Here is a 16280-nt window from a genome sequence, read left to right as displayed (position 1 = left end):
CTCTTTCTTCTCTCTCTCTCTCTCTCTCTCTCTCTTTCTCTCTCTTTCTATTAATGACTTTTTTAGCGGCCCCCCGTAAGGGGAAAAAGCCGCTATTAGGTTTGTGCAAAATGTCCGTCTGTCACACTCAGATCTCGAAAACTAGAAGAGATATGAAAAATATTATTTCATCATTAAATCCGGCTTGAAAAGTTTAGGTGCAACGGCTACTTTTGGTTTTCTAAAAGCAAACCGTTTAATTTATAAAATTAATTATGCAAGCGATTTTTTCATAAAAATACACCAATTCTAAAACAATTACGTAAATGTAAGGGAGGCAATGTTACAATATGCTAACAAAGATGGACAATTTTTGTGTATTTTCAGTATCACTAAGTCAATATATTTTTAAAATGTACAGGAAATGTTTACAACAAATACAAATAATAGTTAAAGACGTTTTTTCTGGTCAACTAGCTGCTAAAATTAAAAGAAAACATTTCTGTTTGTTTATAAAGGCTAATAATGCACTTTGTATGTAAATATCACGCACATTTTTTTAAATGGACTTTTTATGCAGCGATTTTCGTGCAGTAGCGTAACGTCGCAACATGATCAGGTGCTAAACCAATTCCTTAAACTTTTTTTAAAAATCAGATTTTATTTATTTTTTGTTTAGTGCCCCCATCCGAATAAAAGAAGCTTATTTTTGTGCGTTTTGTCTGTTGGTCGGTCTGTCCGTCACGATTAGATTTAAAAAACTAGAACTCTAAAAGCTATTGAAAATCTGATTTACCCTTTAATGTTCCTTCCATAACATCTCAATAGTTTTAAGTATCTAAAATTGATTGTTCCGGATTTTTTTGTGCAAAACTAATCAACGCCAACAAATGTTTGTTTGCTCTTCTAACTTATATTACATTCAATTTCCATGCTTAAACGTTGCAAAAACAAATTATCAATAATATGTTGTTCCGTTTTTTATGTAAATAGCATATTAATGCTAAATCATAATCTCTATACTGACTTATATTTCATTAAGTGTAAAAATGTTCCGGATATTGTTTTATAAAACATGAATTATGCCTAATGATTGTTTGAAATCGCATAAGGCTTTTAAAAAAAGTAATTTACTAGAATTGATTACTGAAAATTACTTTTTAGACATTTAATTTTCTTGTAAAACATAACATAGAAGTTTTGTAATCGATAAAGAAAGTTCCGGATTTTGTTTCTTACAAATCGTCGCCAGAAATTTCCGAATTTATTTAAAAATCTACTAACGCCAAATAATTGTTTGAACTCCCTCTTCTAATTAATAAACAAATAATCTTCTCATTTACGAAATAATGTTTTTACGGATTTTTATGAAAAATATTTTAACTCACTACTCTCTTACAGTACATTTAACTTTCTACCTAAAACATTATAAAATCTAATTATCGTTAATATTATGTTCCGATTTTTAAGGAACACAGAATCCAAACACCAAAGTAAGGTATGAAAATCTCTCCACATGGCTGTAGTACATCTAATTTTTATACGAGACCATCCAAAAAATTTAATTAACGGTATTACATTTATCTGAAATTCTCTTTTTCTTTTACTATTTATACAAACATCCGGAACAATCTATTATATAAACTTTTCAATTGTGTTCATACCTAAAAATTATTGCGATGTTTTGAAACGTAAAATAAAGGTTAATCAATTTTTAATAACTTTTAGTTGTTTTTTTTATATCAAGATAACGGACAGACCGACTGACAGACAAAACGCAAAAACAATGTGGCTTTGATCCTTTTTAAATAATATCTATTAGAACTCAGTGCACCAATGTCTATGAACCCTCGTTAAATATCTCGTGTAAATAAGGACATTTTTTTTATGGTACCGGTACTAGCCTATTATGAGGTAATGGAATTTTTTTTCTTTTACGTCATATGAATGGACTCTTTAAATGTAATGTTAAAAGAACGCACTCGGTGCACCAATGTCTATTAACCCTCAAAAAAATTGCTTGTATTAATGAAAACATATTTTAGTCTAACTAAGCCGTGTGACGTAGTGTTTTTTTTTTCCTTTGACGTCACATGGAATGAATTCTTTAAATGAAATGCTAAAAGAACGCACTCGGTGCACCAATGTCTATGAACACTCGAGAAATGGCTCGTGTTGATAAAGGTGATTTTTAGTCTAGCTAGGCCTTGTGACGTAGTGTTTTTTTTTCCTTTGACGTCATATGGAATGAATTCTTTAAATGAAATGCTAAAAGAACGCACTCGGTGCACCAATGTCTATGAACACTCTATAAAAGGCTCGTAATGATGAAGGCGAATTTTATTCTAGCTAGGCCGTGTGACGTAGTGTTTTTTTTTTCCTTTGACGTCATATGGAATGAATTCTTTAAATGAAATGCTTAAAGAACGCACTCGGTGCACCAAAGTCTATGAACACTCGATAAATGGCTCTTATAGATGAAGGTGATTTTTAGTCTAGCTAGGCCGTGTGACGTAGTGTTTTTTTTCCCTCTGACGTTATATGGAATTAATTCTTCAAATGAAATGAAAAAAGAACTCGGTATAGTAATGTTTATTAAGCCTCGTTATGTGACTCGCGTTTAAAAAAGGAATGATATCTTGATTTAGATCTAATCTAGATTTTTTAAACTAGATCTAGATTTTTATTACAGTATATCTAGATCTGGATTTATATTCTAATTAAAATTATTTTAGAGTCTAGATCTAGAATTTCTAGATCTAGTTTAGACTAAAATAGACTAGATTAAGATGTAGAATTTCAATTTCTAAACTTAAAGTGTAAAAAAAAAGTGTAGATTTTCATTTCGAAACGTTTTGATCAATATTGTAATGTTTTAATATACTTAAACTAATCTACTATTTTTTTATTAAATTTAAATTTAAATTTACGGCAAATGAATCTTTGAAACATTATTACTTTTGACCATCGGATGGCTGCCTGGTCGTGCGGTTTGCGCGCTGGACTGTCGTTCAGATTTATGGATGGCCCAGGGTTCAAACCCTGCCCGCTCCCATCCCCCGTCGTCCTAGGGGAGGTTTGGACTAGGAAGTAATTATCTTCAACTCTGAAGGAACATCCGAAACGTGTAAAACATTTTACATCAAAATTAAATCACCTCTTGAATATTATTTGCGAATATGCAGATCCGACAGGGATCCGACTTCGACGGGGGCCGCCTCTGAGTTTGTGTAACACAAACTCTCTTTGTAATCTTGTTTGTTGTGGAAAAATGAGAAATAAATTATTGTTATAAATTATCAGAACACTTTCTCAGAATGAGACATTCTGCCTAACTTGTGCCTTGATGAAAACAATCATGAAATTAGATTTTCAAAAGTAATTACAAACATTTGGCTCAACTACATGACTTTAAATAGTTTCTATGTAAAAGTTGTGCAATATGCATATCTATATTTCATTTATAAAACAAAAGCCAAGACTTCAGAAGATTTTGCATACATTCTATTTCCAGCTGTCTAATTATAAACTTGTTTCACTTTAACTGCGCTTAAAATATACTAATTTGAAGCAAAATTAAAATCTTTCTAAAGACCAGAAATAGCCAAACTGAGTGGGTGAAGAGTGACCAGATTTCTTAGCCTTTTTCTATATTGGAAAGATATCAGACAGAAAGATCAGAAGACAGCACAAACAAAAGAATAATTTAAAAAAAAAAAAGTTTGAGCTCCTAGTGAGCATTCAGTCCATTTGACTATAAAGTCTTCATTTCTTGTGTAACAAAAATAAGTTGGATCTAGTCATTTGCAGAGTTTACTAGTACCTGACATAATAGAAATTATTCAATACCCGATATTAAATAACTAATTAATTTGTATTTGTTTCTGTTAACAAAATAATGTATAAATACAACTATGTCGGTCTAAATAGGTGCACTTGTGTGAGGCTCTACATGGGGATGATCTGTTAGTGGATGAATTTATGTTGAATAGAAATCTGCCAAGAGCCCCACTCTTGGTGGCTGTTAAAATGTTGAGACCCAATGCTGATGACAGAGCAAGGTTAGTCTGAGTGGATTTTAACATCATAGATCAATATTTTAAATTTGTAAGATTTCAGATCATCAATAGACTACTCGTAATTTTGTTTACTTACATTTAGATTCAAAATAATTCTAAGACAATATCTCTAGGTATCTATGGAAGTAATTTACTATGTGTTAAAATCTTTGAAGACCTGATACATTTTCATTAGACACAAATGTATGTCTTTTTTAAATATTTTGATAGAGTATTATTTTAATTTCTTTAATTGATCGATTGACTACATCAGAACTTTGTACTGTAACCACAAGATCAGAATTGTCTATTTCAGAATTCATGTTTGTTTTTGGGTTGTGTATTTCAGAGCTGACTTCCATAAAGAAATCAAAATAATGTCCCAGTTAAAAGATTTGAATATAGTTCGTGTCCTTGGAGTGTGTACCAGAGAAGAGCCACTGTGTATGGTGGTGGAGTATATGAAGTACGGGGACTTGAACCAGTTCCTGTTGGACCATGAAGCTGAACCTCCAGTGGCCCAGGCTTCCAGCAGTAAAACTCTGAGGTAGGTTGTGGCCTCTTTTTGGGATCTCTTTTAGAGTTTTGTACACAAGAACATAAAGGTGTACACACTTTCTGCACAGGGGGATTGTACTCACTATCATAACACACAAGTAGGTTGAATAAAACATCTTTTATAAGTTGATCTACATAAGCAGATGACACAATTAAGTTGTTCCTAATGTCTAACAAATGTTCATTACACAAATAAATTAGTGTCACATTGTTCTACTTGATTGTGTAGAACTTCAGTGGGGATGTAAGAGTTTTTTGTCCAGGCCATCCCCAACACACTTTGTAAGGAAGAAATCACATCAGAAACATCCACAAGTTGAAAATAATTTTACAGAAGAAATCTCTCTTACAGACCATCCCCAACACACTTTGTAAGGAAGAAATCACATCAGAAACATCCACAAGTTGAAAATAATTTTACAGAAGAAATCTCTCTTACAGACCATCCCCAACACACTTTGTAAGGAAGAAATCACATCAGAAACATCCACAAGTTGAAAATAATTTTACAGAAGAAATCTCTCTTACAGACCATCCCCAACACACTTTGTAAGGAAGAAATCACATCAGAAACATCCACAAGTTGAAAATAATTTTACAGAAGAAATCTCTCTTACAGTTGTGCTTTACACATAACAAAACATTCTTTTATATACCAGTTTCTCTTGAACATTCAATTACAAAACTAAGATGATAGAGTTGAACTTTATTCTATTTTTCTAATTCCCAAGGAAATTTGAACTGCAATATTGAAATGATGTAAAAAAGATTTTTGAAGCCAAACTAGTAGATCTATTAGAAATGTAAAAAGTTTTTTGATGCCAAAGTAGTAGATCTATTAGAAATGTAAAAAGTTTTTTGACGCCAAAGTAGTAGATCTATTAGAAATGTAAAAAGTTTTTTGATGCCAAAGTAGTAGATCTATTAGGAATGTAAAAAGTTTTTTGATGCCAAACTAGTAGATCTATTAGGAATGTAAAAAAGATTTTTGAAGCCAAACTAATAGATCTATTAGGACTTAAACCAAGTGATCCTTAACAGTCTTCTCCTTTTGTAGACTAGGTTGACTTCTCTGAGAGTCTGTGATACAGGTGTGACATAAGCCTTTTTGTTCCCTTTCCCAGTCTTGCAATTACAACTAAGTAACCCTTTCAGACTGTGATCTATAGGGCATAAGATGTAGAGTGTCTGTTCACAAGGGTGTTATAACATCATTCTAGTTGCAATTTTTTTTTTTTAGTAAAAAGGTTCAAGGCTAGGTCAACCATGCAGTGCTTACTTGTGAATGTGACATTTTTATACATCTTTTATAGGTTGTACTACATAAGTGTTTTTGTAAAACATAGATAACATAAAATGAACTACATTGGTAAGTTGTACACAGTGTTTACATTAGCTGCACAAGATGGACATAATGTCTTTCTTAGATTAATTCTGAAGTATCTTTGTATAGATGTGCCTAGATTTATGACCAGGATTATGCTAGTTGTGTCACATCTGTATCAAAACCTATATGGACCAGGTCAGAATTATGTATAATTGGAGTTTCCAGAGTTAGAATGAAACTGGCTTCAGTATGCACACAAAATGTTCCTTTCCTTTAGCGTTTCTTCTTAAGCTCAGAATATAAATAATATTGGTCTAAACAAACACTAGATATATACCTAGCTGCTTATAAGAATAGTTGACTTGAGAAGTTGTGTAGGAGTCAATGGGATTAAAACATTTTTTACCTTGACCTAATTACTATTTGTAAAATCTGCTGTCAGGACAACCTACACACAATGTTTATCAAACCTTAGGCATCATATAGGTCAGGACAACTTACACACAATGTTTATCAAACATTAGGCATTAAATATGTCTAAAAATAATTTAATTATATTAAGCTATACTCCAAGATCAGTTCTATAAAAATAGGCTGTACACAATCTATCCATCATTTCTCCTCCAACTGTGTGGTTGTCAAATACATTTTTTTTCTCTATAGCTATGGGTGTCTGATCTACATTGCTTCACAAATAGCTTCTGGAATGAAATATCTGGAGTCATTAAACATGGTACATCGTGACCTAGCTACTCGTAATTGCTTAGTAGGACATCACTTTCTTATTAAGATTTCTGACTTTGGCATGAGTCGAAGTTTGTATAGCTCTGACTACTACAGGATTGAGGGGCGAGCTGTTTTACCAATACGCTGGATGGCCTGGGAAAGTATTCTTTTGGTAAGTAGAGAGGACTTGATTATTGCTAGTTTAGAGAGGACTTGATTTACTTCCTAATTTAGAGGGGATTTGATTTACTTGCTATTTGTAATGTTGATTGTATGAAACTATACGTAGATGTAGTAATGAAATACAGTCAGTCTTTAAGGATTTTATATTTAGTAAAAAAAAAAAAAAACAACTAAAGTAACCCTTTCAGACTGTGATCTATGGAGCAGAAGATGTAGTGTGACTAAATAAGGGTGTCAGTTGGCCAGTGCCACCACTAACTGCCTTTACTTTCCCAATCTACAATTGTAGGGATTGAGGAGCATCTTCAAAATTCCAGTTTCCACAGAGGTTTTAACCTAATACCACTTGGCAATTTGGAAGTCAATGGTTTACTATTCAGCCTTTACACCCCCAAGGATTTTACATAATGTCATCAAATTTCAGTCCAAAAACTCTTTGCATTATTAACTGACAATAAAAGGGCTATGAAATGTCACTAAAATCTACTTTGACTATCTCAGGCTCATTTCTTCCTGTATATATTGCACTATTATGTGTTGGCTCTCTAATCTACTGCATTGTCACATCCATTTTATTTCTCAGGGTAAATTTACAACCAAGAGTGATGTCTGGTCTTTTGCTGTCACACTCTGGGAGATCCTGACCTTTGCACGGGAGCAACCATTTCTAGCTTTAACAGATGAAGAAGTGATAGAAAATGCTGGCCACTGCTATCGAGATGACAACCTGCAGACAGTGCTCTCAATGCCTGGAAATTGTCCTAAAGAAATCTATGACTTAATGTGTGAGTGTTGGAATCGTCAGGAAAGTGTGAGGCCAACTTTCAGGGAGATCCACATGTTCCTCCAGAGAAAAAACATGGGCTACAATCCTGCAGAAGAAAAACTGGCTCAAATCACAGTTCCTATTTGTTAAGCAGTTGGAGCAGTTGGTTGTTCACTTCCATTGCTCCACAAGTGTTTAGTCTCAGCTTTTGGTAGTCCTTGTTGTCTTGGTCACACCAGTCATTCTTTTGCTTCTGCTTTGGGCCAACTCTATGAAGCTGGGCTGTAGTCTTCTAGATCTCTTCTCTATTCAGTTTCTTATTGGCAAGAGAGATGGCAGATACCACAGAAAGAGAGAGAACTGGATGAATTCCAATACCAAGTCAGAGACAATCATGCTGAACTGAGGGAACAACTCCTGAAGGCAAGCATGTTATATGGGGGTGTGGGTACTCAGTTTGATCCAGATATTTCTACAAGAATAAAAGTGAAAGTTGAAATCAATCAAGACAACACAAACAAACATGATTATGTGGAGGATTAAGCTTAGTACTCAAAGTGATTTCCACTGTCCTGCTGTAAGGTGATAGCAGCTGTACAACCACATACATCGACTCCAACTTACCTCAAATATACTCACTCTCTACTGGTAGAACTGCAGGGTCAAAGGTTATTGATCTATACTTAATATCTACTGGTGGACTTCAAATTTGAAAGGTCATTGTATCTTAACATTTATATATATGGTGTACATTTGACAAACTGATCTGGAACTTTTTGACACTTTTACTGCATTTATTTTGTATGTTATTGTTTTAGAATTTGACTTTTACTATTGATATAACAAATTTTTATTTGCAACTAAATGAATATGATACAAGATTATATATAACGAAACAGAAATCTGTCTCAATTGAAAACCATGTACTAAAAGTTCTATTTTTTAATGATTGCTTCAGGACATTTTGTTTACTACTGTAGTGTACAATTTTTGTCATGGTACACAAGAGATTTCAGTTCTCACTAAGATGTACATTTTGTTGTCTACAAAAGCATAGCTGTGTGAAGATAATAATAAGTTGTGTGGATAGAAGAATAAGTTGTGTTGATAGACTCATTGGAATAGCAGTGTAATGGCTCTTTATCTGGCTTGACTACATTGTCTCAACTCAAAATATAGTATTGAACAAACGTATTCCAGAAAACCTAACCATCAGAGCTGAAAATATGTTCTAGTAAGAATCCTAAGAACTAAGTATTTGTAACAATCACATGACCTCTCAGCATTGGCACATCTGTGTTGTCATAATGACAATGTCATTTGATTACTGTTTTGAACTCATTTGAAAAGCAACATTACTTTCTGTGATTGTCTTGCATGGAAACAACAGAAATACAATTTCATTTTATCTCTGTGTGTTTCTTTTTTTTAACCTGTTTTAATCTCAGTATTGTCAAGAAGAAAGATTTTTGAGCCCTCTTATTTCTCTTTGAATCTCACTTCCTCTAGGCAGTAGTCTAGAGGTGCTTATTTCTATTGTCAGTGTTGTTGATACGTTGTATCTTGCCAGATTTTATATTTCTTTCTTGGTATTATATTAAAAGAGATATTTTTTTAAAATCCATTTTTGTGTGTATTTATTATTTTCTCCACTTTCTATTGAAGCTCAACTTGAGGCATTGCTGTTCAGACTTAGCGCTGTCATTTTAGTAGCATCAAGAAATGGCATTTTTTTCTATAAATTTTTTTTTTTTAAGTAAATTTTCATTCTTTATATGTGTTTAGATTGAGTTTGTAATAGCTCATTCTTTGTATGTGTTTAGATTGAGTTTGTAAGGCTTTAGATAGACATCATGCGTGTTTCGAAAAATATGTTTCCACTGTTTAAAATAGAAATGGTTCTATTATATAATGTATGTACAGAAATTATATTCACATGCTTTTCCAAAGGTTATAGCGATTGATAATTATTTATTGGTATTTCTAAAAATTAATAATGGAATTGTTTTTATATACAGATATAATTATATATATATATATATATATATATATATATATATATATATATATATATATATATATATATATATATGTAAATTTCATTTTATAATCCTTGTCAATCACAACCATGATTTTTTAGCATCATCATTTCTAGTTTCTTGAATTTGTAGTACTGAAAATAAGTTACTACTTAAGTTATGGAATAATTTTGTAACCTGAATACTTTGATCAATGAAATCTGTTCTACACAACTGATTGACTAGAACATAAATGTTCAATGGATCACTACAAATGTTTCACATTTTTATACTTATCTATGATTTTAATTTACATCTCTAATTTTAATTAGTAGTTTTTTAAACAAATTTATATTTTCATTTTATTCTTTTGTTTTAGAAGTTGAGTTAAATTGTTACAAAAAAAAAACATTCAAAAAATAATTGTTTTGTTTTCTATTGGTCATTGTATACATTTGTGTTTTGCATTGCATCCATTGTGATGGATTGTTTTCAGTTGAACTTGGTAGAACACAATCATTTGTTGGATTGATTCACCAGAGTATTAGCTTGTCATTAAACGTGTACCCATGTTCAAGGCAATGAAGTTAGCTGAAAGTAATGATAAGAACAATTCAAAATAGAAAATTACAATTTTTTTCATTCTTTTCTATGACCAATTGATTGTATGAACTTCAATCATTCAATGTCTTCACTAGGCTGAGCTATTAAGTCACCTGTGTGGCTGTATTAAGTCACCTGTGTGGCTGTATTAAGTCACCTGTCTGGCTGTATTAAGTCACCTGTGTGGCTGTATTAAGTCACCTGTCTGGTTGTGAAATCCGTTTAGGCACTAGCTGGAGAAGAAAGTAGACCTCATGATGAACTACTTCCTGTGTATGTACAGGTTTGAGTAGCTGTATGTCTACTTTTATGGACATCACGTTTTCAGTGAAGTCTTCAATGCTCCTGGATCTACAAAGTCACATGATCAATTGCTTGTCATGTTCTTCTCTTAATGTTTCTTTGGTTATTCAATTTCTTTGATTACTTATTATGGTTTATGTTGTATATGTGAATCACATTAAGTCAAGTCATAATAAAATATCATTTCCTTTGGATCACTTGTACAGATGTAGAGGTTCTGTTGAATGAAAGTTTTCATCCAGTATTCAGACACTTGGTCAACTAGTTTCTCACTATTTCTTTGGAATGCTACCAAAGATCAGAAACTTCTTGACATCTATCATTTGGCTGTTTCATCTACTCTGAAAATGATACTTCAGTTTCCACTCATTAGTTCTTAGCTTTTGTAACCAAGTGAATTATTCATTGAGATAAGCACTAGACTATCAAGTTGAAAAGAACAACAGTATCTCACTTTGAAATGAAACAAAAATATGTACAAAATATTGTTCAGTGTAGGACCAGCTGGTTGAAACAAATTTCACTTCAAATACAATTATTTGGTTAATTAGTAACAGATAAGAACTTAAGTGACAGCTAGCTATGATGCAATCTTAGACTTATGATAATGATTGTGTAGACTTGAGTGACAGCACAAGTCCTAATTGTCAGTACCCTACAGTACTTGTCAATACCTACAGTACTTGGCAGGAATATGTTGTTTTTTTTTTGTTATCCCTGTTTCTTACATGGTTGTGATTTTTGTGTTTTAGTTTTCAGTTTAAATTCTTAACTAATTGGACATTCAAAATAGTACAAAAACAATTAGAATATTCATTCAAGTTAACAGACTTATTTTTTGGACATGTCATTTTATTTTAAACTAAACAAAATTCTACACTATCAATTTTAACTTTTGTTTTATCAAATATATGTACACACCAAATCTCTGTGTACAATACACTGGTTTTACCAAAGATCTTAATTTATTTTTATTTTTTGTGTAAAGTTTTTTTTTTATGTGTTTATTTCCTAGTCAACTGTTAGAAGTGAAATATTTTTGCTCTGAGTGATCTCCCATGTTTGATGATCTCATCAAATGGGTTGAAATAGTTGGCTGTTGTTTTCAAGCAATGTTGTTGTTTTTTTTGCATCATGTGTAAATCATTTTCTTGTCTATTTGTTTTGATCAGTTTTCTATGTACTATTTGGTCATTCAATGTATTCTAGTTTCTTGATGACAACAAACAAATGTCCAAATTTCATGGTGTTTCATTCCGTACTCAGCTCCAGTTTTGTGTAAATAAAAAAATGATGTGCAAAAATACTTTCTCTCTTTTTTCAATAGAAATACTTTTATTTGAAAAAAAATTGAAATAGACAATTCTAGTTTTATTTTAAGGAAAAAAATAAATTTGTAAGTGTATATGGGACACAAATATTAAAAAAAACTCACAACCAAGGAAGTCTCTAAAGTCTTTGGGCTCTAATTATTCAAAGTGAAGAGGTCAAATGTATTTTTGAAGGGACAACAAAATATTTTCATTGTAGTTGTCAATGAATACAAACCAAGTGAAGATTATTCCCTATGTATCAAAAGTTAAATGAATTGAATTAAGGAACATCTTTCATCTTCTAAGCAGAAACTCCATATAATGTCTACCATTTTCATTTGCAACAAGATTGACTTTTTTTTTTTTTTGTTAAGAGGTCTTACTGCATCTTTGCTAAGGCAATTTTACTTGACTAGAAAAGTGGAATTTGTTCTAATAAAATTTTTGCATGACAACAAAAAATTTATAGGTGTACTTAAAACAAGATTCTATAACAGACGTACATTCACTATATGTATCTCATGTCCCTTGTTTTTTTATAACGTACCAGTAGAATGGATTTTCACTTCTTCAATGCAGGGAAACATTTCAATATCATCCCATCACACAACTTCTTACAGTAACGTTATTTAATCTTTGTTCTTCTTACAATAGAAGTGTGTTATTGACTCCAGGAGAATGAATTTCTGAAGCTTAGAATCTAGATAAATATTTGGCACTGGGGCTCTGCCCTGGACCCTGGTGGGAGAGGGGGGGGGAGACTTGCTTCCACTCAACTATTAACTCCAGAAAGAACATTTATAAAAGACTTTACAAATGATCTATGAAACATTAGCTTTGAAAGAAAAAAGACTAGCTCTAATGAACATCTATTATGTAAAAGGATTCCAAACATATTGTAAATAGATATGTGAAGAAAGCCCAAAATATTGTGCTTTAATTAAATTCTTGGGGAAAAGGGGGGGAGGCACATGTAAAAGTTTGAGAAACATTGGTCAAAGTAATTAGCCTACAATTTCAGCTCCCTAGTCTCCATGTGCAGTGGCAAACAAAAAAAAAGATGCATTTTTTAATAGGTAGTAAGCTAATTTTTGTTTTCAGACCTTGTGACTTCTAGGGCGGATAATCCTCTGTTTCTGTAGCCCCAATGGTGTCATGTGGCCATTACAAAGACCAACCTCCTTTACTTTCCACAACTAATGTAAGGTACCCATTAGAGCTGATTGGAGTCAGAGGCACCCCCAAAGATCCCTAAATTAAGAATCCCAGGATCCTTCAGTTCAGAAATCAAATGCTTTACCACTCAGCCACCACAGCTCCTTAAACTTTAGACTTGAAGATTTGGACATGAAGTGATTCGAATGATTTGTACAAGTCATAGCAACATCAAAATACAATAATGACAGAATAAAAACTTGAGTAAAAATTGTTTTGTACATAAAAGCTTCAGGTCATTGTGTAATGATAAAAGAAAATCAGATCTAATAATAGACATTTTGTACTCACATTCAAACAAAAAAAAGGTATTAATGTAAGCTCTAATAGATGGGGGGGGGGGGGGAATCAGTTGATTAGACAATCTAATATAGAAAGCAAATTGTAAGGTGTCTGTACTGTAAGTATGTACAGGTAAATGTTATTTATAGAAATCAACACCCCCTGACCAATGTGGATGACAATGTGCATGAATATTCCTTAGATCATCAACTGAAATGTTGAGTTCTCATCTCCATCACTTCACTCAAATGTAGACACTGTTTAGATCCATTGTGTTGTCTTTGACTTTATTCAAACAAATGTTGGCTATCATGTGTATATCTGCTAGCACATAATTTTAATTTTAAAAAAAAGTTCAAGAAAATGTCTTAAAATATAATGTGTTTGATAAAGAATGTCAAGACTCCAAGACTAAAATTTTTTTTAATTAAACTAATAGGTAAAAGCTACACCCTAAAGAGGAATAACAGATAGCTATTCAAAAAACAATTTATATTGTAATTAGACTTAGTGATCTTCTTCTTATCTTATTTTATGATGCAGACGTTACTTAAAAAAAGACACTATTGCAGACTCCTTGGCCCACCAGGGAGGGCAAATTCCACCCACTGAACAGGCTGTAAGTTTTCATCATGCTCTGGCTATAATTTAAAAAAAACAGAAATGGAAAAGTGGTTTGAGTGCTGGGACAAGTCCCAAAAAGCCCGTGGAGTGGGAGCGCATGAGGTGCCCTGACCGCACTTCTTCGTGGTGGAGGCTGTCCAGGCCTGAGCAAGCTATTATAGCACAGTGCAGGACAGGCCATTGTCCTGTTGGGTCATATTTCTCACAGCTATGGCCGAATTTCCCTGCTGCGGGGAAGAAGAGCAAGCCATGCCTCATATTCTGTTTGACTGCCCCAGACTTGCTGATCTTCGTCTCGACAGGACTGGGAAACCAAAAATTCTTGACATTTATGCACTACGCAAGACAGCAGGGTTTCTGTCCAGGGCTTTTGCAAGAGAGGATTTGAGCCTCTCAAGCCCTCACTCAAATGGAGTTTGATGATGATGATGACTTCAAAAAAGAAGATGATTACGTCCTATGCCTCATGCATTTAGTCATACATATTAACTAATGACCTAAACTCTGCCAAGTCACTGGTTTTATACATCATGTCTATTAATGTAGAACAGATGTCTACTGAAATGGGCACAGTCTAGACATATCTAAGGGAGATGGAATCTAAGTAAAAAAAAAGTTAGAAATAAAAGTCTATCTTTGCATTAAAAGTTCTAAGAACTTAGTGTTTTAAATATAGAAACAAAATGCTGCATCATCATGAAGGTAACAAAGGAAAATGCACTTTTCCTCTTTCAGAAAAAAGTCCTAGTGTCTAATGTTCTCATTATTTGTATAACCTGAGCATGTAGCTGTGAAAATAAAGCTCTTACATGTTCTACAATATTATCTTGAATTTTTTGTAATAATAATAATAATAATAATAATGGAGAACATTGTCAATGAAAAATATCAACTAATCCTGTCAAAAGAAAAGAAATTGAAAGAGCCAGTCCACAGATGTGGTGCCCCAATAGTGCTACAAAGGGACTGGTGAAGATGAATTAATGAGCTCTGTCTAAGTGCCGTGTGAAGTTAAGGTGTTTTCAGTTTGGACTGAAAATATTAAGTTCAAATTTGTTTTAACAGTTGAATTTCATAGTTCAAAAAAAGAGGAAATTCTTGTAGGATTTTTCCTATAAGGTTTGTTCTTAACAAATGTAGCACTGGTTTCATTCTAGAAGCTAAAATATAAAAAACATTCATTTTGACTAAAGCAACTTAGAAAACAAATATCTAGTTTTTGCATAATACTTGGATAACACAGAATTGTTAGTTGATCTATTAACAATGTGTATAGAATTGTTGGTTGATATAGTAACAATGCGTGTAGAATTTTTGGTTGATCTGGTAACAATGTGTGTAGAATTGTTGGTTGATCTAGTAACAATGTGTATAGAATTGTTGGTTGATCTAGTAACAATGTGTATAGAATTGTTGGTTGATCTAGTAACAATGTGTGTAGAATTGTTGGTTGATCTAGTAACAATGTGTATAGAATTGTTGGTTGATCTAGTAACAATGTGTGTGTGTACAAAATGTTTTTCAACAAAAAAAAAACCAGCACTACAGAAAATGTTCTACTGAATAAGACTATGTGTCAGCTCCTGTATAACAGACCATGCAAATCCTACATCAGAGGGTTGGGTTGAGGTGGCACACACTGCAAAACGAAGAAAGAATTTGTCCTTAATCTTTGATGGCACTAGATGGATGCGATGATCATCATTAATTTTCTTGAGTAACATCTCATTAGCTTCATTAGATGCCTGTGAAGATTGGACAGAAAGATAGCAAAATTTATTTTATTCTATTTTATTCTATTTCATATTCTATTACACTCAAAGCTATAAAAATACAATTTGAAGCTGTATAATGCTAGAACTTTAAGAACTATGCTGTAACTCCCGTGAATAAGAAGTTTTTCTTTCAGAACGTGTTCAAATGCCAGGAGCTAGCCATGAGAATAATTTGCACTTCTAATTAAATACTGATAAAAAATTACCTTAAGTCTGAAGCACACTAGTCCTAAAGTCACTTCTCTAACAATTTCAAATTTTGGATCATCTCGAACGAGAGCCTCAAACTGGTGAGCTAGTTGGACGTCCTGAAAGAAATTGATGAGAGATTTGGTCAACAAGAAATATTAGAGCTTACATAGAGAGATGAAATGTTTTACAGATAAATAAGTGTTGCTCACAGACGTGTTTATATAAAGACATCTGTATCTGTCAAGTGTTAAAAGTTTCTATAAAATAAAGATTTATTGGCAATCAAGTAAAGTACTGGGTATAATAAAATCCATACAAAAATGAGCTATCAGAAACACTTTTGTTCCAAATGCTCTTA

At 32.6% G+C, this 16280-nt stretch overlaps 2 protein-coding genes across 8 annotated transcripts in view; one reads left to right on the top strand and one right to left on the bottom strand.

Annotated features, from left to right (window-relative positions):
- LOC106072990 (discoidin domain-containing receptor 2-like) overlaps positions 1-9221 on the top strand; it is an 89848-nt gene extending 80627 nt beyond the window's left edge. For all 3 annotated transcript variants that reach the window (XM_056042431.1, XM_056042432.1, XM_056042430.1), the window contains exons 13-16: positions 3910-4040; positions 4387-4584; positions 6586-6820; positions 7415-9221. In XM_056042431.1, the coding sequence (XP_055898406.1) occupies positions 3910-4040; positions 4387-4584; positions 6586-6820; positions 7415-7747 (897 nt within the window). In that variant the 3' untranslated portion in view covers positions 7748-9221. The remainder of the gene's footprint in view (positions 1-3909; positions 4041-4386; positions 4585-6585; positions 6821-7414) is intronic.
- Positions 9222-11218: 1997 nt separating this feature from the next.
- LOC106072988 (aromatic-L-amino-acid decarboxylase-like) overlaps positions 11219-16280 on the bottom strand; it is a 62007-nt gene continuing 56945 nt past the window's right edge. For all 5 annotated transcript variants that reach the window (XM_056042436.1, XM_056042435.1, XM_056042434.1 and 2 more), the window contains exons 12-13: positions 15937-16038; positions 11219-15700 (exon numbers count right to left, since the gene is read on the bottom strand). In XM_056042436.1, the coding sequence (XP_055898411.1) occupies positions 15512-15700; positions 15937-16038 (291 nt within the window). In that variant the 3' untranslated portion in view covers positions 11219-15511. The remainder of the gene's footprint in view (positions 15701-15936; positions 16039-16280) is intronic.

The sequence above is a fragment of the Biomphalaria glabrata genome, chromosome 9 (assembly GCF_947242115.1).
Source record: "Biomphalaria glabrata chromosome 9, xgBioGlab47.1, whole genome shotgun sequence".
NCBI classification, from domain to species: domain Eukaryota; kingdom Metazoa; phylum Mollusca; class Gastropoda; family Planorbidae; genus Biomphalaria; species Biomphalaria glabrata.
This window is presented reverse-complemented; position numbering and strand designations above follow the sequence as displayed.